At 37.2% G+C, this 25,485-nt stretch overlaps 1 protein-coding gene across 1 annotated transcript in view; it reads left to right on the top strand.

The window, feature by feature from the left end:
* TMEM30A (transmembrane protein 30A) overlaps nt 1–21,929 on the top strand; it is a 44,801-nt gene extending 22,872 nt beyond the window's left edge. The window contains 6 exon segments of the mRNA XM_062186373.1: nt 5,163–5,276; nt 9,521–9,628; nt 12,403–12,490; nt 14,009–14,158; nt 14,648–14,854; nt 19,083–21,929. Coding sequence (XP_062042357.1) covers nt 5,163–5,276; nt 9,521–9,628; nt 12,403–12,490; nt 14,009–14,158; nt 14,648–14,854; nt 19,083–19,276 — 861 coding nt within the window. The 3' untranslated portion in view covers nt 19,277–21,929.
* Nucleotides 21,930–25,485: the final 3,556 nt, after the last annotated feature.

Raw genomic sequence — 25,485 nt, 5'->3', positions numbered from 1 at the left:
CTGCTTTTCAAGTGGATGAAAAAAAAAAAAAAACACTAAAATAAGGCATGTGGTTTTAAAATATAGTTTAAAATTTATAATCAACAGATTGTGAAGAAAATGTTACAGTGTTCCTTTCATTTTCTTCAAATGTAATGTTCAGTGACTATTATCGGTTCCAAAAAATCTTTAGTTTTGTTAGTATAATTTATTAGCTCTCAGATTCCATCAAATTAGTTATTTTTGTTTATAAACAAAGAAAATATCTTCTTGTTTAATCATAACTGATTATATCTCTTTTATATTTTGCCCTAGAGACTGATTTCTAAAGAGTGGTTTGAGAAGTTTCTATCAGATACATGCAATATGGGAGTTGGTCCAGCTTAAAGCTTTTATAATTTTAATTCTTGAATCAGACTTTAAATAATTGAGAAAATGTAAAGAGATTTTTAGATATAGTTTTTCTAATTTTTTTTTAGGATTTACTTTATTTTTTGAAAAGCAGAGTTACAGAAAGAGAGGGAGAGACAGAGAGGTCTTCCATCCACTGGTTCTCTCCCCTGATGGCAGCAATAGCTGAGGATGGGGCAGGCTGCAGCCAGGAGTTTCTTCCTTGTCTCCCACCTGGGTGCAGGGGTCCAAGCAGTTGGGCTGTTCTCTCCTGCTTTCCCAGGCACATTAGCAGGGAGCTGGATTGGAAATGGAACAGCCAGAACTCAAACCGGCACTTGTATGGGATGCCAGCATTGCAGTTGGAGGTTTAACCCTCTACACCACAAAGCCAGTCCCTTTCTAAATGATTTCACTTTCTCTTTCATCTTTTCAGCATCATAAAATGTAATGTGTAAGTGGAATAGTGTGCATAAATAGGCCCTGGTGCAACGCTGTAGCCCAATAGCTCTGGTGAGGTATTACATACTCTTTGTTTCTCTTCATTTATAATCCTGTGTTTCTAGTTTCCTTTTTTGAATTCATTTCTAATTTCTCTTAGATATTAGCAGTGCAAGGAAGTTTCTCCCAAAGTTTCTCTGGTAAAAAAAATAATGGGATTTGCTGCTCCTGCTTCCCTGCCCGCCCTCAGGCAAAGTTTTAAAAGGGCCTGTTCCTGAACACGTGCTCTCTTGGCTCTGCCCCTGCTCTCTTGGCCTCTCTTGTCTCTCTCCTCCCTCCTCTCTCCTCTCTGTCTCTCTCTTACAGTCTCCTTCTCTTTTTCCTTCGCTGCCCCTTCACTCTGGTCTGTAGGGTATTCTCCAATAAACCCTTTCCCTTAAAAAAAAATAATAATAATAATCTTTGACGAAAAACATTTCTGTAGGAGATTATATCAGGATTTGACAAAATTAATTTTTTTATGTTTTCAATGAAACAAAAAATATCTAAAACTTCAGCTCTGGCAAAACCCGTTGTACTTACTGGTCTTGTACCTCTCTTCAGACTTGATCTTGGCCTCTTGTTGGGCCTTAGATTTAAGAGCAGTGTTTCTGAAGACATCTTTATTGACCAGCTTTTTGAGGACAAAACCAAATTTTATCATGCAGTTGTGTGGTTTTGAAAAAATGACTAGATGTTGTCATTAGATTCTGGTTTTAAGGCAGAGAGAAACAGACAGAAAGGTTTTCCCTCCACTGGTTCACTCCCCAAATGGCTGCAATGGCCGGAGCTGGGCCAATCTGAAGCCAGGATCCAGAAACTTCTTCTGGCTCTCCCATGCAGGTGCAGGGGTCCAAGGACTTGGACTATCTTCTGCTTTCCCAGGCCACAACAGAGAGCTGGATAAGAAGCAGAGCAGCTGAGACATGAACCGGCACCCATATGGGATGTCGACCCTGCAGGTGGCAGCTTTACCCGCTACAGCAAGCGCAGGCCCGGAAGATATAATATCTTAAAACAGCTGGCACTGTTTAACAGGCTACCTTAGACTAGATGCCTTAAACCGAAGAAATTTATTTCTAATTTTGGAGTCTGGGAAGTCCAAAATCAAGGTTCTAGTAGATTCTGTTCCTAGTAAGGGCCTTTTTGTGGCTTGTAGATGACTACCTTCTTGCTTTGTGCTCAGATGATAAAAATTGGAGAACTCTTGTCTCTCTTCCGTTTCCTATAAAGACACTAATCTCATCATGGGCCCTTGCCCTCTTTCATAATGGGAGGGAGTGAGTAGAGGGGGTTGAAGGATTTGGACTTCAATGTAAGAGTTTTTCGAGGACACAATTATCTGTAACATGCAGGTGGCAAGTAAGTATGTGAAAGTATTACGGGTAAAACAACGATGAAGAAAAGCAACCTCAATTTTTGTCTCACGTAGAAGAAGAATTTCCAGGCAGCTAAGACAGAGAGCAAAGCAAGATTTAAGTCAGAAACCTCCTGCTGCAGCAGCCTGAAGTAGGACTCCAAGAGAGGAAGACTGAGAAACTGGTGAAAGTGGAGCCTTTTTTTTTTTTTTTTTTTTGACAGGCAGAATGGATAGTGAGAGAGAGAGAGAGACAGAGAGAAAGGTCTTCCTTTGCCGTTGGTTCACCCTCCAATGGCCGCCACGGCCGGCGCGCTGCGGCTGGCGCACCACGCTGATCCAAAGGCAGGAGCCAGGTGCTTCTTCTGGTCTCCCATGGGGTACAGGGCCCAAGGACTTGGGCCATCCTCCACTGCACTCCCGGGCCACAGCAGAGAGCTGACCTGGAAGAGGGGCAACTGGGACAGAATCCGGCACCCCAATGGGACTAGAACCTGGTGTGCTGGCGCCGCAAGGTGGAGGATTAGCCGCGGCACTGGCCAAAAGTGGAGTCTTTTAAGCACAATTTAGGGGAAAAAACAGAGCAGCAGCTAACAATTAGAGAGTGGAGAAGCTCATTAAAAGGCTGGAATAGTAATCTTGTCTAGCTTGCTCGTGATAAAACAGAAAAGTCACCAGAAGGTTGTGATTGGTAACTTCTCCTTTCTAGTCTAAGGATAAACTAAATACTCAGAAGGGTGGAGTCACTACTTCCTTGCTGTTCTCACAAAAGATGTTCAACATCACCATACCATTAGGGAATTGCAAATTAAAAAAAAAATGGCATATTGTTATGTACCTAGTGAAATAGTAGACTTCTAAATGAAACACTGGCAACACCAACTGCTTAGAAGGATGTGGAACTACAGCAACTATTCATTCATTGATGGTTGGAGTATAGAATGGTATAGCCACTTTGGAAAACAGGTTGATAGTTTTCTTTAAAAGTAAATATTAACATATGATTCAGCAATTGTACTTCTTGTATTTACTCACATTAGTTGAAAACTTATGGCCATTCAAAAACATGTGCTGGGATGCTTTATATTGCAACTTGATTCATAAGTGCTGTAACTAGGAAGCAGTGAAGATGTCCTTAGTAGGGGAATGGATAAATAAGTCGTGGTACATGTGGACAGTGGCGTATTATTCAGTGCTAAAAAGTAAATGAACTATGAAGCCATGAAAAGACATATAAAGCCTTAAATGCATATTACTAAACAAAAGAAGCCAGTCTACAGCCTGCACTGTAGCACAGTGTATTAAACTGCCACCTGTGTCACTGACATCCCATATGGGCACCAGTTTGTGTCCCAGCAGTGCCACTTCTGATCTATCTGCCAGTTAATGTGCCTGGGAAAAGCAGCAGAAGATGGCCTGAGTAATTGGGCCCTCATCACCCACGTGGGAGACTTGGATGGAGTTCCTGGCTTCTGGCTTCAGCCTGGCCCATTTCCTGCCATTGTGGCCATTTGGGAACTGATCTAGCAGATGGAAGACCTCTCCTTCTGTCTCTCCCTCTCTGTAACTGCCTTTCAAATCAATAAAATAAGTTAAAACAAACAGAGGTTGGTGCTGTGGTGTAGTGGGTGTAAAGCTGCCGCCTCGAGTGCTGGCATCCCATATGGGCGCCGGTTTGAGTCCCAGCTGCTCCACTTCCAGTCCAGCTCTCTGCTATGGCCTAGGAAAGCAGTAGAAGATGGCCCAAGTTCTTGGGCCCCTGCACCCATGTGGGAGACCCTGAAGAAGCTCCTAGCTTCGGATCGGCTCAGCTCTGGCTGTTGCGGCCAGTTGAGGTATGAACCAGCGGATGAAAGACCTGTGTCTCTCCGCCTCTGCCTTTCTGTAACTCTGCTTTTCAAATAAATAGGTAAATCTTTAAAAAAAACAAATAAACAAAATAGTCTGAAAAGGCTACATATGGTATGATTCCAACTATGTGACATTTTGGAAAAGGCAAAACTATGGAGACAGAAAAGATTAGCAATCTGGTAAATGGGGAGAGAAGGATGAACAGATTGTACAGGATTTTTAGGGTAGTGAAACTGTTTTGTATGATGCAGTGGTGGATAGATGTCATTATACATTTGTCAGAACCCATAGAATATACACAATAGCCAGGACTCAAACCATTGCTCCAATGTTGGTTGTTTAACCCACTGTTCCACAATACTTACCCTGTGGGTTTTTATTGGAACTACATGATGGGAGCATGATTGATTGAACATTGACTTAATGGTTGAACTACGTTTCCAGCACACTCTGCTCCCTTCTCCAGAGGCCATAGCTGCTGAACACTAGATCTTTCAGGTGACCAGCCCTCATCCTGAGCTATCTGGTTAGCATTAACTCTGGTATGGGTCAAGGGATTTAGGAATAACATATATTTCTGTCACCTCGGAAATTCCAAGGATGAAGCTCCCTGCCAGGAACCCAGCACGAAGGGGAGATACATTCAACACCAGGTTTTGAAAAAATAGTAACCCTTGAAAACCTAGTAATTTTTAAAATGTAAAAATGTACCATGGAAAGTTGAGGTGACTGAAAAGTATTTTAATATTGAAAGATTTAAGAGGAAAAGCTGATTTATTGACTTTTATTAATCTAACATTTTGATAATTTTAACTTTGTAGCTGTTTAAATTTTTATGCATCATATAATTTTGAATTTTAATAGAATTTCCTGTATAAAGGTATTTCTTATGGTAGAAAGTAGAGAGGATTGGAAATATCAGCTAGCAGGACAAAAGAAGCCCCTTCCCAATATTTAATATTTGACACTGTCAAAATAAACAGGTGATCCTGAAAACAGTTGTCTGGGCTCTTTGTCTACTTTTTCTTTTAATAGCAAGTTATTCCCGAATGTTTCAGGTATCCATTTTTCCAAGGAGATGCTCAGTTATATTTTTCTTTTGCAGATTGATTATACTGGAACAGAGCCTTCTAGTCCCTGCAATAAATGTTTGTCTTCAAATGTGACACCTTCACCTTGCATTTGTACCATTAACTTCACACTGGAAAAATCATTTGAGGTCTGTATTTCTAAGTAATATTTTAGAAAAGCCATACTTTAAAAAATGCTAATACTGTATTAAATGTTTCTTATTAGGTACTTTCATTTTCTAGGGAAGTCACTTTATTTGAATCCATTTACTTTTGAGGAAGATTGTTTTAGATGTTTGGCTTTTGCATTTTGATGTCTGATAATTAAATATATTTATTTGAATGGTTTACTAAAGTTAGTACTTGGTAGATAGAATGAAAAACATTTTATTTTACTGGAATTTTTACATTTTCCATATATGTGTTTTACTTTTTTTCAATTTAATGTTTTTTCTTTTGAGATAACATGTAATTTGTATCATTGTCAAAGGCTTAATGGCTCTACTAACTAAAGAGTTCAACAAATAGTTACTGGAATATTTTATAACTTCAAAAATCCATTTTGTTTCAGGTTTGTATCTGCATGTACTTGTATTTTAAATTTATTGCTTCTATGTAGAGTAGACATTGGATTTAGTCCTTAGAATACTGGTCATGATGCCTGTGTCTCATATCAGAGTGCCTGGGTTTGAGTCCCAGCTCTTCTACTGATTCCAGTTTCCTGCTAATAAGCACCTTGGGAGGCAACAAGTGATGGCTGAAGTAGTTAAGTCCCTGTCACCCGCATGGGGGACCTGGGTTGTAGCTCAGCTTTGAGCACTGGCTTGGATCAGCCCTGGCTAGCCATTATGAGTATTTGGGGAGTGAACCAGCAAATGGGGAAGCTCTCTATCTCTGTCTCTCTAAATAAATAAATAAAATTATGGTTCAAATTGTTTTGCATGTTTTTAATAATAAAACACATTTAACTGCAGAAAATAAATGCTAATTATCCTAATATTTCATTTTTTTTTCTGTGAGATACAAAGCATTACCAAAAATGCACATACCTAAACCTTACTGACTTTCTATGCTTTGATAAGTAGTTAGGACTCCATTTGTCTGTTCAAGCATGTATGCATGTGTTGTGTTTGTATGTTTGTCTGAGTTCCCATTGTTCTGATGTTCTTGGTAACTTGAGCATATGCTAAAGGACACAAAGATTCAGAATAGACCAAGTGGTACTTTCCTCTTCCTGAAAATTGAGCTTAAAAAAAATTATTCTTCAGGGAGCAAAACTGCTTTAATATGCCAACTTTATAAATTTTCTGGTGCTTCAGATTTTCTAAAGGACAGGATGGCTTTCATAACCATGGGATATGGTTGCCATCTAGTGGTTGTAGGTGCTCTTGCACCAAGATGAAGGACAGGATAATGCCTTTGAAACAAACTTGAAAACAAATTTGGAATTTAATTATTTAGGCGTGTTTCAATAATAGCATATAGATTCAAGACATCTTTAAAAGTCCATTGTTTTTCAATGTGGTGAGAAACTATAAAGATACAAATAACTTATGCTTTACTCAGAATGTGGAGAATCATGAGAGATTAGTAATGATTTAGAAGCTTCATTAAATCTCCTCACACAAATAAAAAAAACCTTATTTAAGAACTTCTCTTCTGTAAAGGTGACCAACCTCCAATTCATTCTTCTGTGGGCTGTTTGTTTCTTCCCAAGTTTGAGTAGTTTTAAAGGCTTTTCAGGGAATTACAGTAGGTTATTTTGTCTCAGTATTCATTGAAAGAATCTTTGTTAATTTCCAAACTGAATTTACTGTATTGGTTCCTAATTAAGATAATACTCCTTTTTAAAAGCATATCCATCCCCTGTGTTTCTAGTATGTAATTTTTAAAAATTTATTTTATTTGAAAGGCAGATAGACAGAGACAGACAGATGGAGTGAGACCTTCTATCCACTGGTTTACTCCCCAGATGCTTGCAACAGCCAATGCTGGACCAAGTCACCAGGAGATCTGAACTCAATCCAGGTCTTCCACATAAGTGGCAAGGACCAAAGTGCTTGAACCATGATTTGCTGCCTCCCAAGGTATACATTAGCAGGAAGCTGAATTGGAAGCAGAGTAGCCAGGACTTGAACCCAACCCCTGCATGATGTACTTTTGACCAGCCACCCCTCCAATAAAAAAAAATTTCCCATGTAAACATTTCCTTTTTACAGGTTAGAAAATTTATATGGTTTGTATAAGAAAAAAGAGTACAGATTAGAGAAGAGACAGAATACAAACTTGCAGCCAGACCGAATTTATTCAAAGAAAATAAACTCACGGAGGTCAACCAGCTGCCAGTGTCTGCACACAGACTGAACATGTGGCAGAGGGCCCAGACCCCAGTAGGTTGGGTCTTTTTATATCTTAGGTGGGAAAGGAGTGGGGGTGGGGCAGTAGGTGGAGGTGAGCTTCCCCATACAGATTCTTCAAGATTGGCCCACTGCTTTCCAAACTTGGGGAAGAATACAGTGGGTGGGATGATGAGCAATAGGGTGTGAGACTGAACTGGTCTCTTTTTTTCTTTTTGAGAGAGAGAAGTCTTCCATCCGCTGCTTCATTCTCCAGATGGCCTCAATGGCCAGAGCTGGGCCTATCTGAAGTCAGGAGCCAGGAGCTTCTTACAGGTCTCTCACACGGGTGCAGGGGCTCAAGGACTTGGGCCGTATTCTACTGCTTTCCCAGGCACAGTATCAGGGAGCTGGATTGGAAGTGGAGCAGCTGAAACTCAAACTGGAGCCAATATGAGATGCTGGCACTGGAGGTGGTGGCTTTACCCACTACTCCACAGCACCGGCCCCCTGAACTGGTCTCTTGACAGGAGGCAGGGGTAACAAGAACCTAAAATGGCTGAGGCTTATGTCCTTGTTCCATCAGTTTGGTGCTTGAAAATCAAGCTTTAAGTGATTTTTTTTTATGAAAGTAGCAATCAAATAAAGCATACTTAGAGTACTGGATTCATTTCATTGATGATAAGAATATAGAAAATATAACTGGCAACCAGGAGAGAGAGAGTTTTAGTCACTCAAGATGCCTTTTTAGCATCTTCTGAACAATTGTTATGTATGTAGGTTTACCTTCCTTTCCCAAGTTATTTTAAAGGTGCCTTCATTAAATAAAGTACTTTTCTAGATTGTTATAGTGATCATTGTCTTAATTTACTAATTTGTTAATCACTGATAGTATATAGTGGCCTATTGATAAATTAATGTATTCTGGTTTAAGTTCAGAATTTACTTGGACAGTAAATGCCAGTTTGATCATTATCCCTCTGAAAAGTTGGTAAAATCAGGTGATAGCCAATCAGAGTTAGAGGAAATTTTAAATTGAAAGTAGCTCAAAGTAGACTAATACAGTCATTGTGGGTTTTTAAATATTTTTATATTTTCATTTTATTTGAAAGGCATATATATTTTTTTAAATTTTTTTTTTTTAAATTTTTTTGACAGGAAGAGTGGATAGTGAGAGAGAGAGAGAGACAGAGAGAAAGGTCTTCCTTTTTGCTGTTGGTTCACCCTCCAATGGCCAAAGCGGCCGGCGCATAGCACTGATCCGAAGCCAGGAGCCAGGTGCTTCTCCTGGTCTCCCATGCGGGTGCAGGGCCCAAGCACTTGGGCCATCCTCCACTGCCTTCCTGGGCCATAGCAGAGAGCTGGCCTGGAAGAGGGGCAACTGGGATAGAATCCGGCGCCCCAACCGGGACTAGAACCCGGTGTGCTGGCGCCACAAGGTGGAGGATTAGCCTGTTAAGCTACGGCGCCAGCCGAAAGGCATATATATTGAGAGAGTCAGACAGACAGAGATTGATCCTCCATCTTCTGGTTCACTTCCCAAATGCCTGTAACAGCCAGAGCTGGGCCAGGCCAAAGCCAGGAGCCTGGAACTCAACCTGTCTCTCCACCTGAGTGTCAGGGACCCAAATACTTGAGCTGTCTATCACCTGCTGCTTCCTAGGATGAGCATTAGTAGGAAGCTGGATTGAAGGTGGAGGAGTAGCTAGGATTCAAACTAGGCACTCTGATGTGGGATGCAGATGTCCCTAGCTGGACCAAAAAGCTCATCCCACTTACCCTGAGGGTTGTTTTATAGTGTAAATGGTACTTTTTTGAAGGCTTTAAGGATAATTTGAAAGTTTACTTTTGGATTTTTATAATATACTTTCTTTAACCTTATTTATAATTATATGGTTTTAAATTACTAAGAACTTGCAGAAAATTAATAATGTGTCCTGCCTTCACAAATTGTAAACAAATTATGAAGTCCAAAATACAGTGCTTTTATGTAAACATAAAACAGGTTTATACATAATAGTTTTTATATGAAAAAAATTTCCCCTCTGTTTCATTAGGGCAATGTGTTTATGTACTATGGACTGTCTAATTTCTATCAAAATCATCGTCGTTATGTGAAATCTCGAGATGATAGTCAACTAAATGGAGATCCCAGTGCTTTGCTTGTAAGTAAAATGAAATTTGAAACTATGGTATGTGTGAAATAAGAACATGTAGTGATGTTAGAAATGTCAAATTATTTAATGATGTTAGGATGAAATTAAAATATTGACATTTCTAGTTTACTTACAATGTGTTTTTCCTGGAATATGCACAGATGGATGATGTTGGACAAGCAAAAGACATATTGCTACCTGCTTGTTTCTACTAGTGTCTTTGGGGTTTTTGCTTCATTTATCTGTTTGTATTGGAATTTTGATGAGTCTAGCATTGTGAGTGTAAAATGTGTTCTGTTTGAGTTTGTTCATTATTATACCAGGTCAATATATGCAAATAAGCTACTTTTGATTTCTGGGAATGTGTTTTAAATTTGAATATGGATACTTTCCATTTTTTTTTAACTTGTTCGGAGTAAGACCAGTCAAATTCAAAAAGTAGAGTACTGGAAAGCAATCTGTGAAGCTTTTTGAAAAATGCTGATTCTTTTCTTACAAACTGCAAACTGAGATTTTAGTTTAGACTAGAGATTGATAAACTTTTTCTGTAAAGGGCCAGAGAGTTTTTGGCTTTGTAGTTCACACGGTTTCTGTTGCAGTTACTCTACTCTGCTGTTGCAGCTATAGGTAACACCTAAATGAATGGGTATAGTTGTGTTCCCTATTGCAGCTCTTACTCCATCTCTGGAGGTCCTGTCATCTTGTGGCCTGCTGGTTTTCTGTGTGCTCTTTGGTGCAATATAACTTCTTTATGTATTTACTTCATTTATATCCTGTTCCAAGTTACCACTCTTTGCTTTGCTTGAGTGTCCCCCACTCATCCAATCTTGCCTCTTGTTTCCAGCCCTTTCTCCACTTAGCAGCCATATTGGTCTTTAATAAAAAATGCAAATACCACTTCCCGTCTTAAACTCTTTCAATCATTTGTTAACACTTGGAGCAGTTATGCATAATCCTGAATTTCATCACTTATCATTCTCCCTCTTAGTATGTTCTAAGTTTATTCACCTTTGCTTCCTCAGAAATACTTTCTTAATGCAATATGTTGTTCTCATTGTTTAAAACTGTGTTCTTCCTGCTTTCCTCATGGCTGGAGCTTACTCTTTTTTTTTTTTTAGGTTTTAACTTATATGACACTTCCTCCAGAGACAAGCATCCCATTGCCATAGATTTTGAAGTAGCTTTTCCTACCCTCTTCCCATTAATTACTCACATAGCATATTCATAACACTTACTATAGTTTATAATTATATATTTATCTATTTGTTTATTATGTTTACCTAACCATATTATAATCTCATGAGGGCAGGATGCATGACTTTCTTTAATTACCATATACCAAGTGTTCCACTAGTGCTTAGCACATGGAAGAAATTTAATACATATTTGTTGAATGAATATAGACATCATTATCATGGCTCTTATTTTGTATTATGGTTGGTTATGCATGGGTTTATTTTCTATGTTATATTTTGAATTGCTTAAAAGATTTTTTATTTGTTTTTCTTCTGGGACCTCACGTGGTACATGCTGTATGTTAGGTGCTCATTAAATTGCTTTTCTAAGACAATAAATGCCAAGTACTTAGTATTACTTAGTTTAGTACCTGACACATAAGTAGTAAATATTTTCCTTTCTTTTAAAACTAATTTAAGAATTTAGCAACTAGAACATAGTTGTCCTGTATGCTTATTTACATTTAATAACCTTTTAAAAAATAAATCATAATTTTCATCAAAGTATTCAGAAAGTAACAAGTCAGTTACATATTATTTCTCTTTATAGTCTTAGAGTACCAACTTTATCAATATAAAAGGCTTAGGGACCAAAAAGAAAATATTAAAGAAACATTATGAAATCCTTAGCACATATTTTGTTTTCCTTCTCTTGTCTTTTCTACTCGCAGAGTATTTTTTCTAGTTTCTACATAAAGAATATAGATACAAGTCAGGTTTGGTCAGTAATGGAATAACCAAAAGAGAAATAAATAGGATCTAGTTAGTTCCAAATTGAGGTTACCTTGATCTCTTTTGTGTTCTCAAAATGTGGATTAATGTGGCCTGAGAGTCCCAAAACAACCCAGATATACACCTAACTTCAGACTTGGTACACTCTTTAGTTTAACCTTGTAATTACTACATCTTCTTGAGATTTTCAGTAGGACTATCTTAAAATCGAGTATGAAGGACAGGCAAATAGTATGCCTTGCCAACATTTTCGTTTTCTTTGTGTCTGGCTGTACAATTCAGAAATTGGTATATTCTAGGAATCTGCATTAAACTCCTTTCTTCCTTCTTTTCTTAAGACATGATATTTAACCCCAAATTACAAAATTTAAATTATCTCATTGGATATGTTCACTTTATAATTGTTTCCCAGTTTAATCAAGGGACTTGCTCCAGGATTTAGAACCTCAATTCTCTTACCTTCCAATTTAAAATCCCTTTTATTATATCACAATTGGATCAACAATAGACCATTTCTTAATTTTTCCTTAAAAAAAAGTTTTGTGGTTATCATTTTTATTTTGATTTGAAAATTAAAAAAATGTTAATTTGGTATATGTGTCTATGACAGAATATATCTAAGTAAAGATTACATTATAAATATAATAGTGTCAAGGAATATATGTTGAGTATTTAAATGATATTATTTATGTCCGTTTATATTAATATAAGAGGGGAGAATACAGGAGCTGAATTTTAATCTGTAATTAGTGATAGCTCATAGTCTTCCAGATGCCAAAAGTAATAACTTTTCTCTTTGTTTCCTTTAAAAAACAGAATCCCAGTAAGGAATGTGAGCCTTATCGAAGAAATGAAGATAAACCAATTGCTCCTTGTGGAGCTATTGCCAATAGCATGTTTAATGGTATGATCTAGACACATAGATATTGGTATAGAACTATATGAAGGGGTCTTCAAAGAGTTCATGGAAAATGTATATTATGAAAAACTACATATGGATTTTGAAAATTTTTTAGCACAATAAACATATATATATATTAAACACACACACACACACATATATATATATATATATATATATATATATGGTTTATTTATTTGAGAGGCAGAGTTGCAGACAGAGAGAGGGAGACACAGAGAAAGAGGTCTTCCATCCACTGATTCACTCCCCAAATGGCTGTACTGGCTGGAGCTGGGCTGATGTGAAACCAGGAGCCAGGAGCTTCCTCTGGATATCCCACGCTGGTGCAGTGGCCCAAGAACTTGGGCCATCTTCTACTGCTTTCCCAGGCCATCAGCAGAGAGCTGGATTGCAAGAGAAGCAGCCAGGACATGAACTGGTCCCTGTATGGGATGCTGATATTGGCATCCACAGGTGGAGGCTTAGCCTACTATGCCGTAGCTCTGGCCCCATAAACTTATCTTTTAATTCCATTTTTTTCTGTGAACTTTTTGTAGTACCTCCATTTTATTACAGTTTGTATAATCTTATTACAGATTTGATAGCCTGGTAAACATGAGTGAAATTGAGAAATTCAACCACTTTAAGATAAACAGCAGTTAGGTACTGAATGGGGAATTATAATCCTTTGACTTTATTTTAAGCATTCTTACATTTAAGAATTTCTTTCTCTGAGAAGAAAGAAGCAAAGATATTTTGCTAATACTCCTATTTCATATAAGAAAAAATAAAAGCCAGGCTTTCTTCCAACTCAATTTATTTATGCTATTAAAAAAGAAATATATGAGATCATTTAAAGCAGCACTGTGATAGAAAAATAAGGTGAATCGCAAAGTTGATCCGTGTAAGTAATTTTTAAGTTTCTGTAGTAGTTACATTAATAACTGTAAAAAGAAACAAGTGAAATTAATTTTAATATTTTACTTAACTCAGTATGCCCCAGATATTATCACTTCAGCATGTAATTGTCTATAAAAGTTATTGAAAAATTTTATATTCTGTATTTTCTTTAGAAGTCTTTGGTTTCTGATATGTGTTACATACTTAGAGAATATATTCATTTGCATTAACCATAAGTGCCTTTTGATTACCATATTGAACAGTGCACAGAGAGAAATGGATAAGCCAGGAGTTATTAGGCACACGATTGAAAGGAATAAAAGAGAGACAGATTTACCTTGTAATTTTATTTGAGCTAATATTAAAACATTTGATTTTTTTACATAGCATCTAGCCATATAGAAATGTGACTTAGAACTGTGTTGAGGAAAGGGAAGTCTATGTAGAATTATAAAGTTGCTTTTCTTAATTCACATTTAATAGAGAATGGATTTGTATGATGTGCTTCCTCTGTCACAACCACATTTGGGGCCAAATAACCAGATACTCATTCTCAGAATAAAGCAGATGTTACAGATTTTTAGTACATATTTAGTAGTGTTTTTCTTTTCTTTTATTTAGATACATTAGAATTATTTCTGATTTCCAATGAATCTGATCCGACACCTGTGCCTATTCCTTTGAAAAAGAAAGGTATTGCTTGGTGGACAGATAAAAATGTGAAATTCAGAAATCCCCCTGGAGGTGAAAACCTGGAAGAACGATTTAAAGGTAAAACATTATTAATATCTCTTAAAAAAATAAACTAGGAGTTTTCATGAAGTATCTTAAATTTTCTATCATTAGAATCTTAAAATTGTTTTTTAAAAAAGAACAAATTTTCTTTCCTCCACTTTGTACCAAGTTAGATAAAAATTTTTTATGTATTATGATTCTGAAGGGAATGTATAATTTTAGTCATAAATTCAATTTCTCTGGTGTTGCATATAAGTAACCTGCCTTTTTGGTATGTAGTCAGTATTCCTACTTAGTATTTTCTTAATTGAGATATCAACCATATAGCAATTTTTTGTTGTTACATAAGGAATAGATTTTTCTCTAGATTGTAATACTTCTTTAGAATATGAGTATGTGCCTTCGAAATTAGAAAAATATTCCAGTTGTGTTGTGCATCTTTTTTAGAAGTGTGTAAATTTTCATTGAAAATCATAATAGAATTAAATATTTTGTCTACATCTCCCTCCCCTGCTCTTTTTTAAGGTACAACAAAGCCAGTAAACTGGCTTAAACCAGTATACATGCTGGATTCTGACATTGATAATAGTGGATTTGTAAATGAGGATTTTATTGTTTGGATGCGTACTGCAGCATTACCTACTTTTCGTAAGTTGTATCGTCTTATAGAGCGGAAAAATGATTTACATCCAACATTGCCAGCTGGACGATACTATTTGAATATCACATACAGTATCCTTTTCTGGTTATATATACAGATACATAGAATTTGAAAGGATTCTAGTCCAGTCTTAGCTCAGTTGTGTGATGCATTCTTTGTGCTTGTGTTTTGATATCTGCATTTTTTAAGTATATGTATATATATGAAATACATCTTTTAATTTTTTTCCTAAAAATGTCTTAAGTTTGTATATACTTCATAGTAGGGTTTGAAGCAGATAATTTGGTAAAATTACTTAAGATATAGGTGCTTGAGCATAATGTGAATGCTAGTGAGTTTATATAATACTATATAAAGTTGATGGTAATGGGCTGTTTTAGTATACATTTTTAGATATTGAATGGCAATGGGTGTGTTAATTCATATCAATATAATTTTTTCATAATTGTTTATCTTCATAATATCAAAATATTTTTATAATTGACTACATTGTTCTACATTAATAACTTATGTTCACATTTAGTACTGATAAAATATTTATTCCATTCTGATGGCATTTCAACACTGTGTTAAGTACTTTTCTCATATTATTTTGTTTAATTCAAGCAGTAACATGCAGTAGGTATCATCTCCATGTCATAGACAAGAATACAGGAACAGAGAGCATTTGAGTAACTTACAAGTTACTCAGCTAATAATTAGAGTTGGGGTTCATGACCAGGCTATTGACTCAAAAAGGTCATGACTCACCTTTAGTCCATACTATAGGCTGTATCCCTAGCTAGTTGCCTCAGGTAGTCAGACCAAGCCATAGCTGTGTAGAGGTAGTTGTTTTTTAGGAGGGAAATATTGGATAATTTCCTCTGAATAAAATTTTTAATATCTTTTAGTCTATGGTTCATTGTTTATATAAGATTATAAGAGTACTGTGAATGAAAAGATTCCCAAATGATATCATTTTAAATCATTGCATTTTTAATTTCCCATAATCCAAATGAGCCATGGTTTTATAATGTGTCAGTAAGTGGTTAAATTAATAGCCTCGCTTTCAAAATAATGCTTACTTTTATATTTTATTTTCTTGATGTTGTATTTGAATAGGCAATTGAATATGGCCTGATAGTAGCAGAAGATGGAAAGTGACCTAAGATTTTGAGACTAGGCACACATAGGAGCAATTTTAGAGCTAGTTTTAGGTACTATAAGAAAGAATATTATCCTGATGGAAGAGCCAAAAATAGAAGGATAGTTCTGTATATTCCTAGGGCTTCGAGCAGGTTAAGCAGATCCAGATTCCAACAGGTCAGTGAACAACTTGGAGCCATTTGGGGGTTTATATCTCCTTAACTCACAGTGGTGGTAAGAAATGTACAAGGAACAGCCACTTGCCCCCAAATGCCGTGGGGGCCACAAGAGATATCTGCCTTTGTGTCCATGGTGGCAGTTGGATGCATGCATGGGGACATCTATACACATCTGCACTTAGCCATACACAGCTGCCTACATGTGTCCTCATGCATCCACTGGAAACCATATTGACCAATAGCTACACTCACCAATAGCCAAGCCATTTGCTTAGATGGGTTTACAGACAATAGTGACTGCCTGGAGCCAAACCATCACATAACAGGGCTGTGGCCAGCCAGCCAAGCAGGTAGGCCTGTCGGTTACCATGACACTGATTATAGGGGCACGGAAATAGGGGAACACAGAGATAAGAAGGCAAGGGTAAAAGGCATGGGAACTTGATAACTTCACCTTCCCTAGTTCATCTCCTCAACATTCTGTCACAATTATCATCTGAAAGGTCTAAAAAAAGCAAGGGTATGTACCAGCCTGTAGGCTAGAGTGCAGTAAAGCAGGATTTGGGGGAATTCATAGTTAACAGATGATTTGTGTTCAGGAAGTCTGCAGCAGGACTGGGAGAGTGAGAGGAGAACTGTCAAGAAGAATGCAGGGTCTCTCCCAGATAGACAAGACAGAGATTTGGGCCTGTGAAACATCAAGGGTAAATTATCAAAATTAGATATAGGGTAGGCATTGTGGCACAGCAGGTTAAATCACTGCTTTGGATACCTGTATCCCCTATCTACTCCACTTCTGATCCAGGTTCTTGCTTTCAGTTAATGGGCATGGGAGGCAGCAGAAGCCAAGTATTTGAGTTCCTACCACCCATGAGAGAGACCTGGATGAAGTTCCTGGCTCCTAGCTTCAGTATGGCCCAATCCTGGCTGTTGCAGGCATTTGGGGGAGTGATGGGAGATACCTATCTCTTTCCCTTCCTCTCTTTTCTCTCCTCCCTCTCTTCCCTTCCCTTCTCTCCCATCCCCTCCCCTCCCCTTCCCTTCTCTCCCATCCCCTCCCCTTCATTCCCATCCCCTCCCCTTCCCCTCCTCTTCTCCTCCTCTCCCCCTCCCCTTCTCCCCTTCCCCTCCTCTCCCCTCTCCCCTCCCCTCCCTCCCCCTCCTTTCCCTTCCCCGCCCCTCCCTCCCTCCCTCCCTCCCTTCCTTCCGTCTCTCCTTCCCTCCCCCAACCTGTCTATTGTTCCCTCTCACTTTGTAACTCTGCCTTTCAAATAAATAAATAAAACATATATATATATATATATATATATTTTTTTTTTTTTGACAGAGTGGACAGTGAGAGAGAAAGGTCTTCCTTTTGCCATCGGTTCACCCTCCAATGGCCTCTGCGGTGGCGCACTGTGGCCGGCGCACCGCGCTGATCCAAAGGCAGGAGCCAGGTGCTTCTCCTGGTCTCCCATGCGGGTGCAGGGCCCAAGAACTTGGGCCATCCTCCACTGTACTTCCCGGGCCACAGCAGAGAGCTGGCCTGGAAGAGGGGCAACTGGGACAGAATCTGGCGACCCTACCGGAACTAGAACCCGGTGTGCCAGCGCCGCAGGTGGAGGATTAGCCTATTGAGCTGCGGCACCGGCCAAAACTTTTTTTTTTTAAATTGGTATAAAACGAGAATTAGATATTAGTGTTAATTCAAAAACACATTTTTATTTTCTTCTTAGGGTTGGGCTAGAGAAAGAGAGATCAGCATGGATGATTTTATACTATCTTCCTCATTGTTTTGGGTTAATTAGAGCTCTTAAAATAATTCCTACCCCAGGTTAGAATTGATTTAAAGGTACAAGTGTTGTGGCACAGTCAGTTAAGCCACCGCCCGTGATACTGGCATCCTATATGAGTGCAGTTTAGAGTCCTGGCTGCTCCACTTCCAATCCAGCTCTCTGCTGATGTGCTTGGGAAAGCAGAAGAAAATGGCCCAAGTGATTGGGCCCTTGCACTCTTCATGAGAGACCTGGATGGAGTTCTAGGCTCCTGGCTTTGGCCTGGCCCAATCCTGGCTGTTGCAGTCATCTAGGGAGTGAATAAGTAGATGGAAGATATCTCTCTATCTCACTCTGTAGCTCTGCCTTTCAGATGAATAATTTTTTTAAATTGATTTAAGAAATCAGACAAATGGAGCATGCTGTTTGTAGTCATAGGGTTCCATCTATGGAGATAGAGACTTGCAGAAGCTAGAGAAACAGATGGGGCCTAACACTGCTTAAAGATATGTGTTTGAAAAAGTTTTAAACTTTTCACATAGGGATCTGGTTCTATCTTTTTCTCTGTCCTAACTCTTGCCAGAATTCTAGAATTGTTCCATGTAGATAATTCATACAATACACTGGTATTCCCTGTTTTAAATCTTTCTACCAGACACAAATCACATCAACTCTTTGTAGTCATCAACCCTGTGGTACAGCATGCATTTTGTCTTTGCTCCACATCAGCAGGTTAAAACTTTGGTGTTGTGCTTTTTGACCTTGTGCTCAGAGTCCACTCATAGTCTCATAATTATACCTTGTTATACATGTTCTATGAGTTCACAATTTTTAAAAGGTTGAGAGAGACTTCCAATTTTTTGATTGTTTCATTTTTCTCCTGCTCTGTCACTCTCTTCCTATAAGGACTTCAACACTGTTCATCTGAAGTATCTTTTCATATTAATTTAGTTTGAAACCTTTTGCCCCTTCTGTGTAATGAGAGCAAAAGCACCTAGAAACTATGTAACCTTTAGACTGTTTTGGTAAATTATTTTGGCTCTTAATACTAACACTTAATTTGCCAGATTAGCTTTTAATATAACGTATATAATTCCTTTGTGATTTAGAACATATGAGTAAGGTATCTGTATATCATAGAATTAAAAAGTGAATTATAAGTAATTAAATGCTAACTCAAAATTGTGTTTTAAACATCAAGTACTAGAAATGGAAAAATCTTCCTATACCTTCTTCAGATTATCCTGTACATTCTTTTGATGGACGAAAACGGATGATCTTGAGCACTATTTCATGGATGGGAGGAAAAAATCCATTTCTGGGGATTGCTTACATCGCTATTGGATCCATCTCCTTCCTTCTTGGAGTTGTGTTATTAGTAATTAATCATAAATATAGAAACAATAGTAATACTGCTGACATTACCATTTAATTTTATATTCTGAAAACAAATCTACTGCATGTGCGTCAAGGCCAGTCCTATTCAACCTAGCTTTCGAATGCTGATGTCTGGTTAGTATGTCATTTTGAACTTGGCACATAACTTTTTTTTTAAACAGTCTTTGTCCTTTGCTTCTTTCCTACGGATGAGTTAAGAAAATATATGACGGGTATAAAAAATTAGCCTATATGGATCATATCAACACTGTAACTGCTGAAATGGCATTCTGATGTTTGCTTTTTATTGAGACGGGCCACGTGATGCATAGAGCCTTTGTCATGTGAAATGCGTCTACTGCTTAAATGTTTATGCTGTGTTGATAATATTCTATTGACATATGATGCTGTATATGTGTGCCTATTGTGTGAAGAAAGGGATTACAAACTGTATGAACATAATGACTTGTTAACCTTTCAGAATACAGAGTTACAGAAAGATGAAGAAAGACCAAATATAAATAAAACACTTCATCATTTTCATGTGTCATGTGTAAAGGCTTAAAGTACCATCTTTGTTGAGGTGGTTCATGTATTCAATTTATCCATTACAGTTCTTTTTTAAGCTTAGCTTTGATATCAAAGGACATGCTTGCCTTGTCTAGCATAGGAATTAATGCTAATGTCTAAAGAGATTAGATAGGTCCCAGAGAAGATAATTTAAAATTATTCTTCCCATTTGATGAAAATATTAAGGTCAGGAACCCCAACTCACTTCAAATCTTTTTCCATGTGATAATTTCCCTTGAAGCCTATACTTCCTAAAGGAAGGAAGAACATAGGTGAGATAGGAAAACTACTTGGCAGACCTTCATCTTCTGCCTCAACTCTAAATCATATGTATAGCTCAGAGGAGACTGTTCTTCACTTTTGGGGTATATTTAATATTTAGAAAATTACTTCATCATTGGAAATACCTCAAGCTGTTTTTATTTTACAGGTGAGTGCTTTGGCTTAAGTACTAATATTATATTCCGGAAATTTTTGAAACCTTAGTTTCCTCTGTATTTCATTCATTTTTTGCATAAAGGTCAAATGTGGATGTGTATACACACATTCTCTTTAGTTGAGATACCAATTGTTTTGGTTGGTTTTTCTAGACATTCTTTGGAAAGGTGTTCTATAAATTTCCTAATTAAATTCTGGGGATTTTGGAGAATGTACATGATAAATTATAATATATGTGGTTGAAGTTATTTTATTTTCTACTAACTGGAATTATTTTAATATTCCTTATTGAATAAATGCTGTAATTTGTTTGCTATGGGAATTATTCTTGAAGTGAATGTAAATTTTATTTTTTCACATGCATGAAAATGTATGTATTAATCAGAGGTGACTTAATTGCATTGAAATTCTTTTTTTTAAACTAAAATAACTCCTCTGTTTATGTAGAAGAATGTCTGTTTATTCAGAGTTTGTAATGATTTCTTTCAGTTATATTTTAAATCAAAAGGCCTGGGTAATTATCAGTTTTAATTAATATATGCCTTTTTAAATAAAAACAAAATAATGTAATGGTTAATAGTAGAAATGTGCCACACTTCTTAAGTTTTGTATAACATAAAATTCAGTTAAAAGAGCTTGTAATTTATAATGACTTTTAACTGGTAAAAATATTACTTAGTTACTTGATTGTTAGAGAATTCTTTGTCTAAAAATATTGTTTTGTCAGTTCTTTAGAACATTATTTAATCTGAAAATTGTCCCTCTTGCATGTGGCAGTTTATTTTCTGGGGTGCATCACTGCAGGGCAGGAGGGATTTCTTCCAGTCTTTCCAGATTAAGTCTGCACTGTGTGAGGAGGACTACCATCCTTCATCTCTTTCTAACTGGGGGACCAAAAGTGCCACTAAAGAAAAGTTGAAGAAGAGCCCTTCCAACACTTGTTCATCTGTGGAGAAGATGGAATCTTAAAATACATATGGAGTTTTGTCAGTTTTACAAGTACATTGATGGCTTAAGTTCTTCCCTGTCACCTGCTATTTGATCTTAAAGGGATTCCTGTCATTAAATATGTAGAATATGGAACATTGATATGGCCTCTGTGAAGCATGGCAAGAGGGAAAACATTTCTTATAGGTTTAATGCTCATGTTATGGATGCATTGTTATATTTAACTTTCAAAGAGTCATAATGTATTTTAAGGCAACTAGGTTAAGTAGAAGGCATGGAAAAATGCTTTAGTATATTTTGACATATGAAAAGTTTGCCAGTTGAAGAAATTATTCAATAAGTAAAAGCTAAGAAATGTCATTTAAATAATAATACAGTTTGAGAATAAATGAGTAAAATTAACTGTGTACTACCTAATAGAGAATCATTCAACCGAGAGAAGTCAAGTGAATATTATTTGCTTATTGGTTAGTGACAGTTTATTTGTAGCATTGATTATATTAAAAGATAACATTCTGTATTAATAAAAACGAGCAAAATTAATTTTGCCATGTTCAAATGTCTTGCTAAAATAATGGTGTCCCAGTGTTGTTACTGATGTTTAGCACTCAGTTTTAACCCAGGGTCAGTGAATCCAGGATTTAACTTCTCCATGCCTAGATTTGATAAAGTGTGATTCATTGTTTAATTTATTTATATTTATTAATCACTCTGACATTGTTAACCATAAAGTTTATCTAAATTACTTAAAATACATCTCTTCTTACCTAGAAGTTGTCAGATTGTCACCCAAGTTACAGACAGACTGACTGAAGTCTAGTAAATAGAAAGAGAGGCAAAGATAATGAAAATAAAGGAAACAGCACAGAGGAATTGAAAATCCTTACTAGTAAAGGGAGCTGTTAAGAGGTAGGGTTAATGAATGCTGTTCAGCCTGCTATCTCCTGTCCTCATGGAAATATTATTGCCATTGAATTATTATGTGGCATTTCTTTGTTACTTACGCTGTAAAGTTGTGTTCTTTATGAACATAGCTGAAGGGAGGGTGGAGGGAATAAGGCAGTGCTCCTGTTAAAAGAACTTTGATGTGTGTCTGTTGTAGAGTTTGGATGATGGTGGAATATTTTGGAACCCCCTTTTAACCCATGCACCATTCAGTAAACATAAAAGCCACATTTCTCCTAATGTTATTTGAAATTTGAAAATAAATATATTGTCTAAAAACACATCAGACCATGGTGACCTTATTTGCTTATATATATCTTTAAAATTTATCACAGCAACATGTGTGCACAATTTAATCAAGTAGTGAGTTCTGAAGGCTTTCTAATAATGATAAGAAAAACAGTCCTATCTAATAATGGTAAGAAAAACAGTCCTAGCTTGAGCTTTACTTACTTTCCAGAGACAACCTCTTTAACTCCAAAAGGTGCTTCTTCTGTTACCTATCTCAGTGTATGCCCTTCCTTTTATTGCTTGATCTAAGTTTTGATAATATTCCATGATGATTTATCTTTCAACACATATACATTGATTTTTCCTTAGTTTAGCCAAAGAATAATTAGTTGGCAGGTTAGCATTCATAGTTACATCTTTTTTTTTTTTTTTTTTTGAAGATTTATTTATTTATTTGGAAGTCAGAGTTACAGGGAGAGAGAAGAGAGAGAGAGTGGTCTTCCATCCGCTGGTTCACTCCCCAGTTGGCCGCAATGGCTGGAGCTGTGCCAATCCAAAGCCACAAGCTAGGAGCTTCCTCCAGGTCTCCCACACGGGTGCAGGGGCCCAAGGACTTGGGCCATCTTCCACTGCCTTCCCAGGCCATAGCAGAGAGCTGGATCGGAAGTGGAGCAGCTGGGATTCGAACTGGCGCTCAGATAGGATGCTGGCACTGCAGGCAGTGGCCTTACTTGCTACACCACAGCACTGGCCCCAGTTACATCTTAAGATTTGGTAAACACATTAAGTATTGTTTAATTATGGCTATGTACGGGAGATGGGAGGGGTGCGGGTGGGAGGGAAGTTATGGGTGGGGGGAGCCATTGTAATCCATAAACTGTACTTTGGAAAATTATATTTACTAAATAAAAGTTAAAAAAAATTATGGCTATGTAAATATTCTGTTTGTTAGCAAAAGCAGTATAGAGTGATTACATTTTCTTTTGTGTAATTATCTTTTTTTCTGTAACTAATAATAAGCCTAATTTTTAACATAACCTGTTGCAAACCTATCTTGATATTTTTCCCAACTTCTGTGTCAAGTCCACCATGTTCCCATCACTAGTTTTAAAGGGTTTCTGTACCCAAATGACAGATAAAAGTCTGTTTTTACTAGAGATATTCTGCCATAGCCCATTGCTAATCTATACTGATTATTCTTTTGTCTCAATATGAATTCCATTTCTATGACCTCACTTTGCCATCCGTATGTGTTGAGTCTTCTGTTTCCTCCTTTACTTTCCTGTACTCTGAAGTACTTTGTAAAATACATATCTTCCTAAGAAATCACATTTGAAAGGTAAATCTCCTGAGTCTTTATGTGCTAAAATATGCTTATTCTACCCTCATATTTCAGATAGTTTGCATAAGCAATTTTAAGTGGAAAAATCATTTTCCTTCAGAATTTTGAAATTATTGCTCCATTCTTATATGCTTTTCATTGTTGTTTTTGAGAAATCTTATCCTATCTTAATCAGATATTGGGCTTTTTAGATAGATGGGGAATTTTATTTTCTCCAGTTTATATGCTATTGTCTCTCTTCTTTCAGAATTCTTTGGTTTGATCTTACAACTTTAACTTTTGTCTATTCTTTTTTAAAAAGATTTATTATTTGAAAAGCAGAGTGACACAGAGAAAGGGTCAAAAAAAAAAAAAAAAAAGAGAGAGAAAGAGAGAGATCTTCCATCTTATGGCTCACTCCCCAAATGGCCACAGCAAGCCAGATCTGGGCCTGGCCGAAGCCAGGAGCCTGGAACTCCATCCTGGTCCCCGATATGGGTGGTAGGGGCCCTACTTGGATTATTTTTCCACTGCCTTCCCTGGTGTTTTAGCAGGAAGCTGGATTGGCAGCAGAAGTGGAGAAGCCAAGACCTGAAGGAGCCCTCTGATATGTTGCCATGGAAACTGGCAACAACTTGCTGTGCCACAACACAGGCACCAACTTCCTTTTATTGAATTTGTAATTTATTTTTAAGAGCATTTCAATTTCCAAGACTTCTTTCATTTCTGTTGTTTCCAAAATGTCTAGTCTTGGTTCATAGAATATTTTTTCGGAAGAGATATATAGATGCATGTATACTGTTACTTTTCTTTCTTGCTCTTTTAACACCAAGATTTTTTTGTTACTTTAAATTTGTGCACATAGGCAACTTTCCTCGTATTTCTGGCTAGTCTTGGCAATTTGCTATATGTGAGTGGACTCCAAAGGACTATTCGAAAGCTTTCTGTTATACCAAGTGCCTGACAAGGGATAGCCTTCACCAGCAAAGTGCCACTCAGCAAATTGTTACCTTGTTTGTGTAAAAAATAAGTAATAAATAGTTGACAGGTCAGCATTGGTAGGTAATCCATATTTTGAGAAGTGCTGTACTAAGGAATGGTTGCCAGGTTCCTTTGGCTATGGGTCTTTTCTTTGAGTTGTTGTTCTCTAGGCAAGAATTCACTAGTCTTCTGTGGAAGGAATGGGCTGTGGGAGGGTCTGTTTCTTCCTGCTTTTAACTCTGCTTCCATTTCTTCCACCCACCTCCTGATTTCTACTTCATGTTATTTCCTTTTATCTGTTCCTCTGGGTATCCCTTCCACCTACTTGTCTCCCATTAATTTCTCCGAATAAAAAAGTTCTGGGTCTAACTGTGGGACACAGTGTTGCAGATGAGGCATCACATTTGTGTGGCTAAGGGGGTAGGGAAAAGGTCTTCAGGATTTGACCATCTGTTATATGTAATTTTTAGTTGTGATTTTCAGGACTCTGCTGTGATTTAACTTTTACTTCCAAATCTGAGCTGCTCAGGGCTTGTGGTACCAGTCAGCACTTCTCACTGGTATCCCTCTTGTAGTTCCTTTAGATTGCAGCTTCCTCTGTCCAGCTCAGTATAATTTCATCAGCTTTCCATCTTCCAGAAATTTGTTAAAATCACTTGTCTGTTGGTATTTCCTCTCTAGTGTATGCTTTTGGGCTCCTGTATTTTTTTGAAAAAAAAAAATTTAGATTATATAATAAACCTTAAATTTTTCTGGTAGTGTACAGTTTTGTGAGTTTTATCACCATGCTAGGATACAGAACAGTACTATCACTCCCAAGAAACTCCCTT

Source organism: Lepus europaeus, chromosome 3 (assembly GCF_033115175.1).
Source record: "Lepus europaeus isolate LE1 chromosome 3, mLepTim1.pri, whole genome shotgun sequence".
Taxonomy (NCBI): Eukaryota; Metazoa; Chordata; class Mammalia; order Lagomorpha; family Leporidae; genus Lepus; species Lepus europaeus.
Note: the sequence above shows the minus strand (reverse complement) of the source record. Positions and strands in the feature narration are given on the sequence as shown.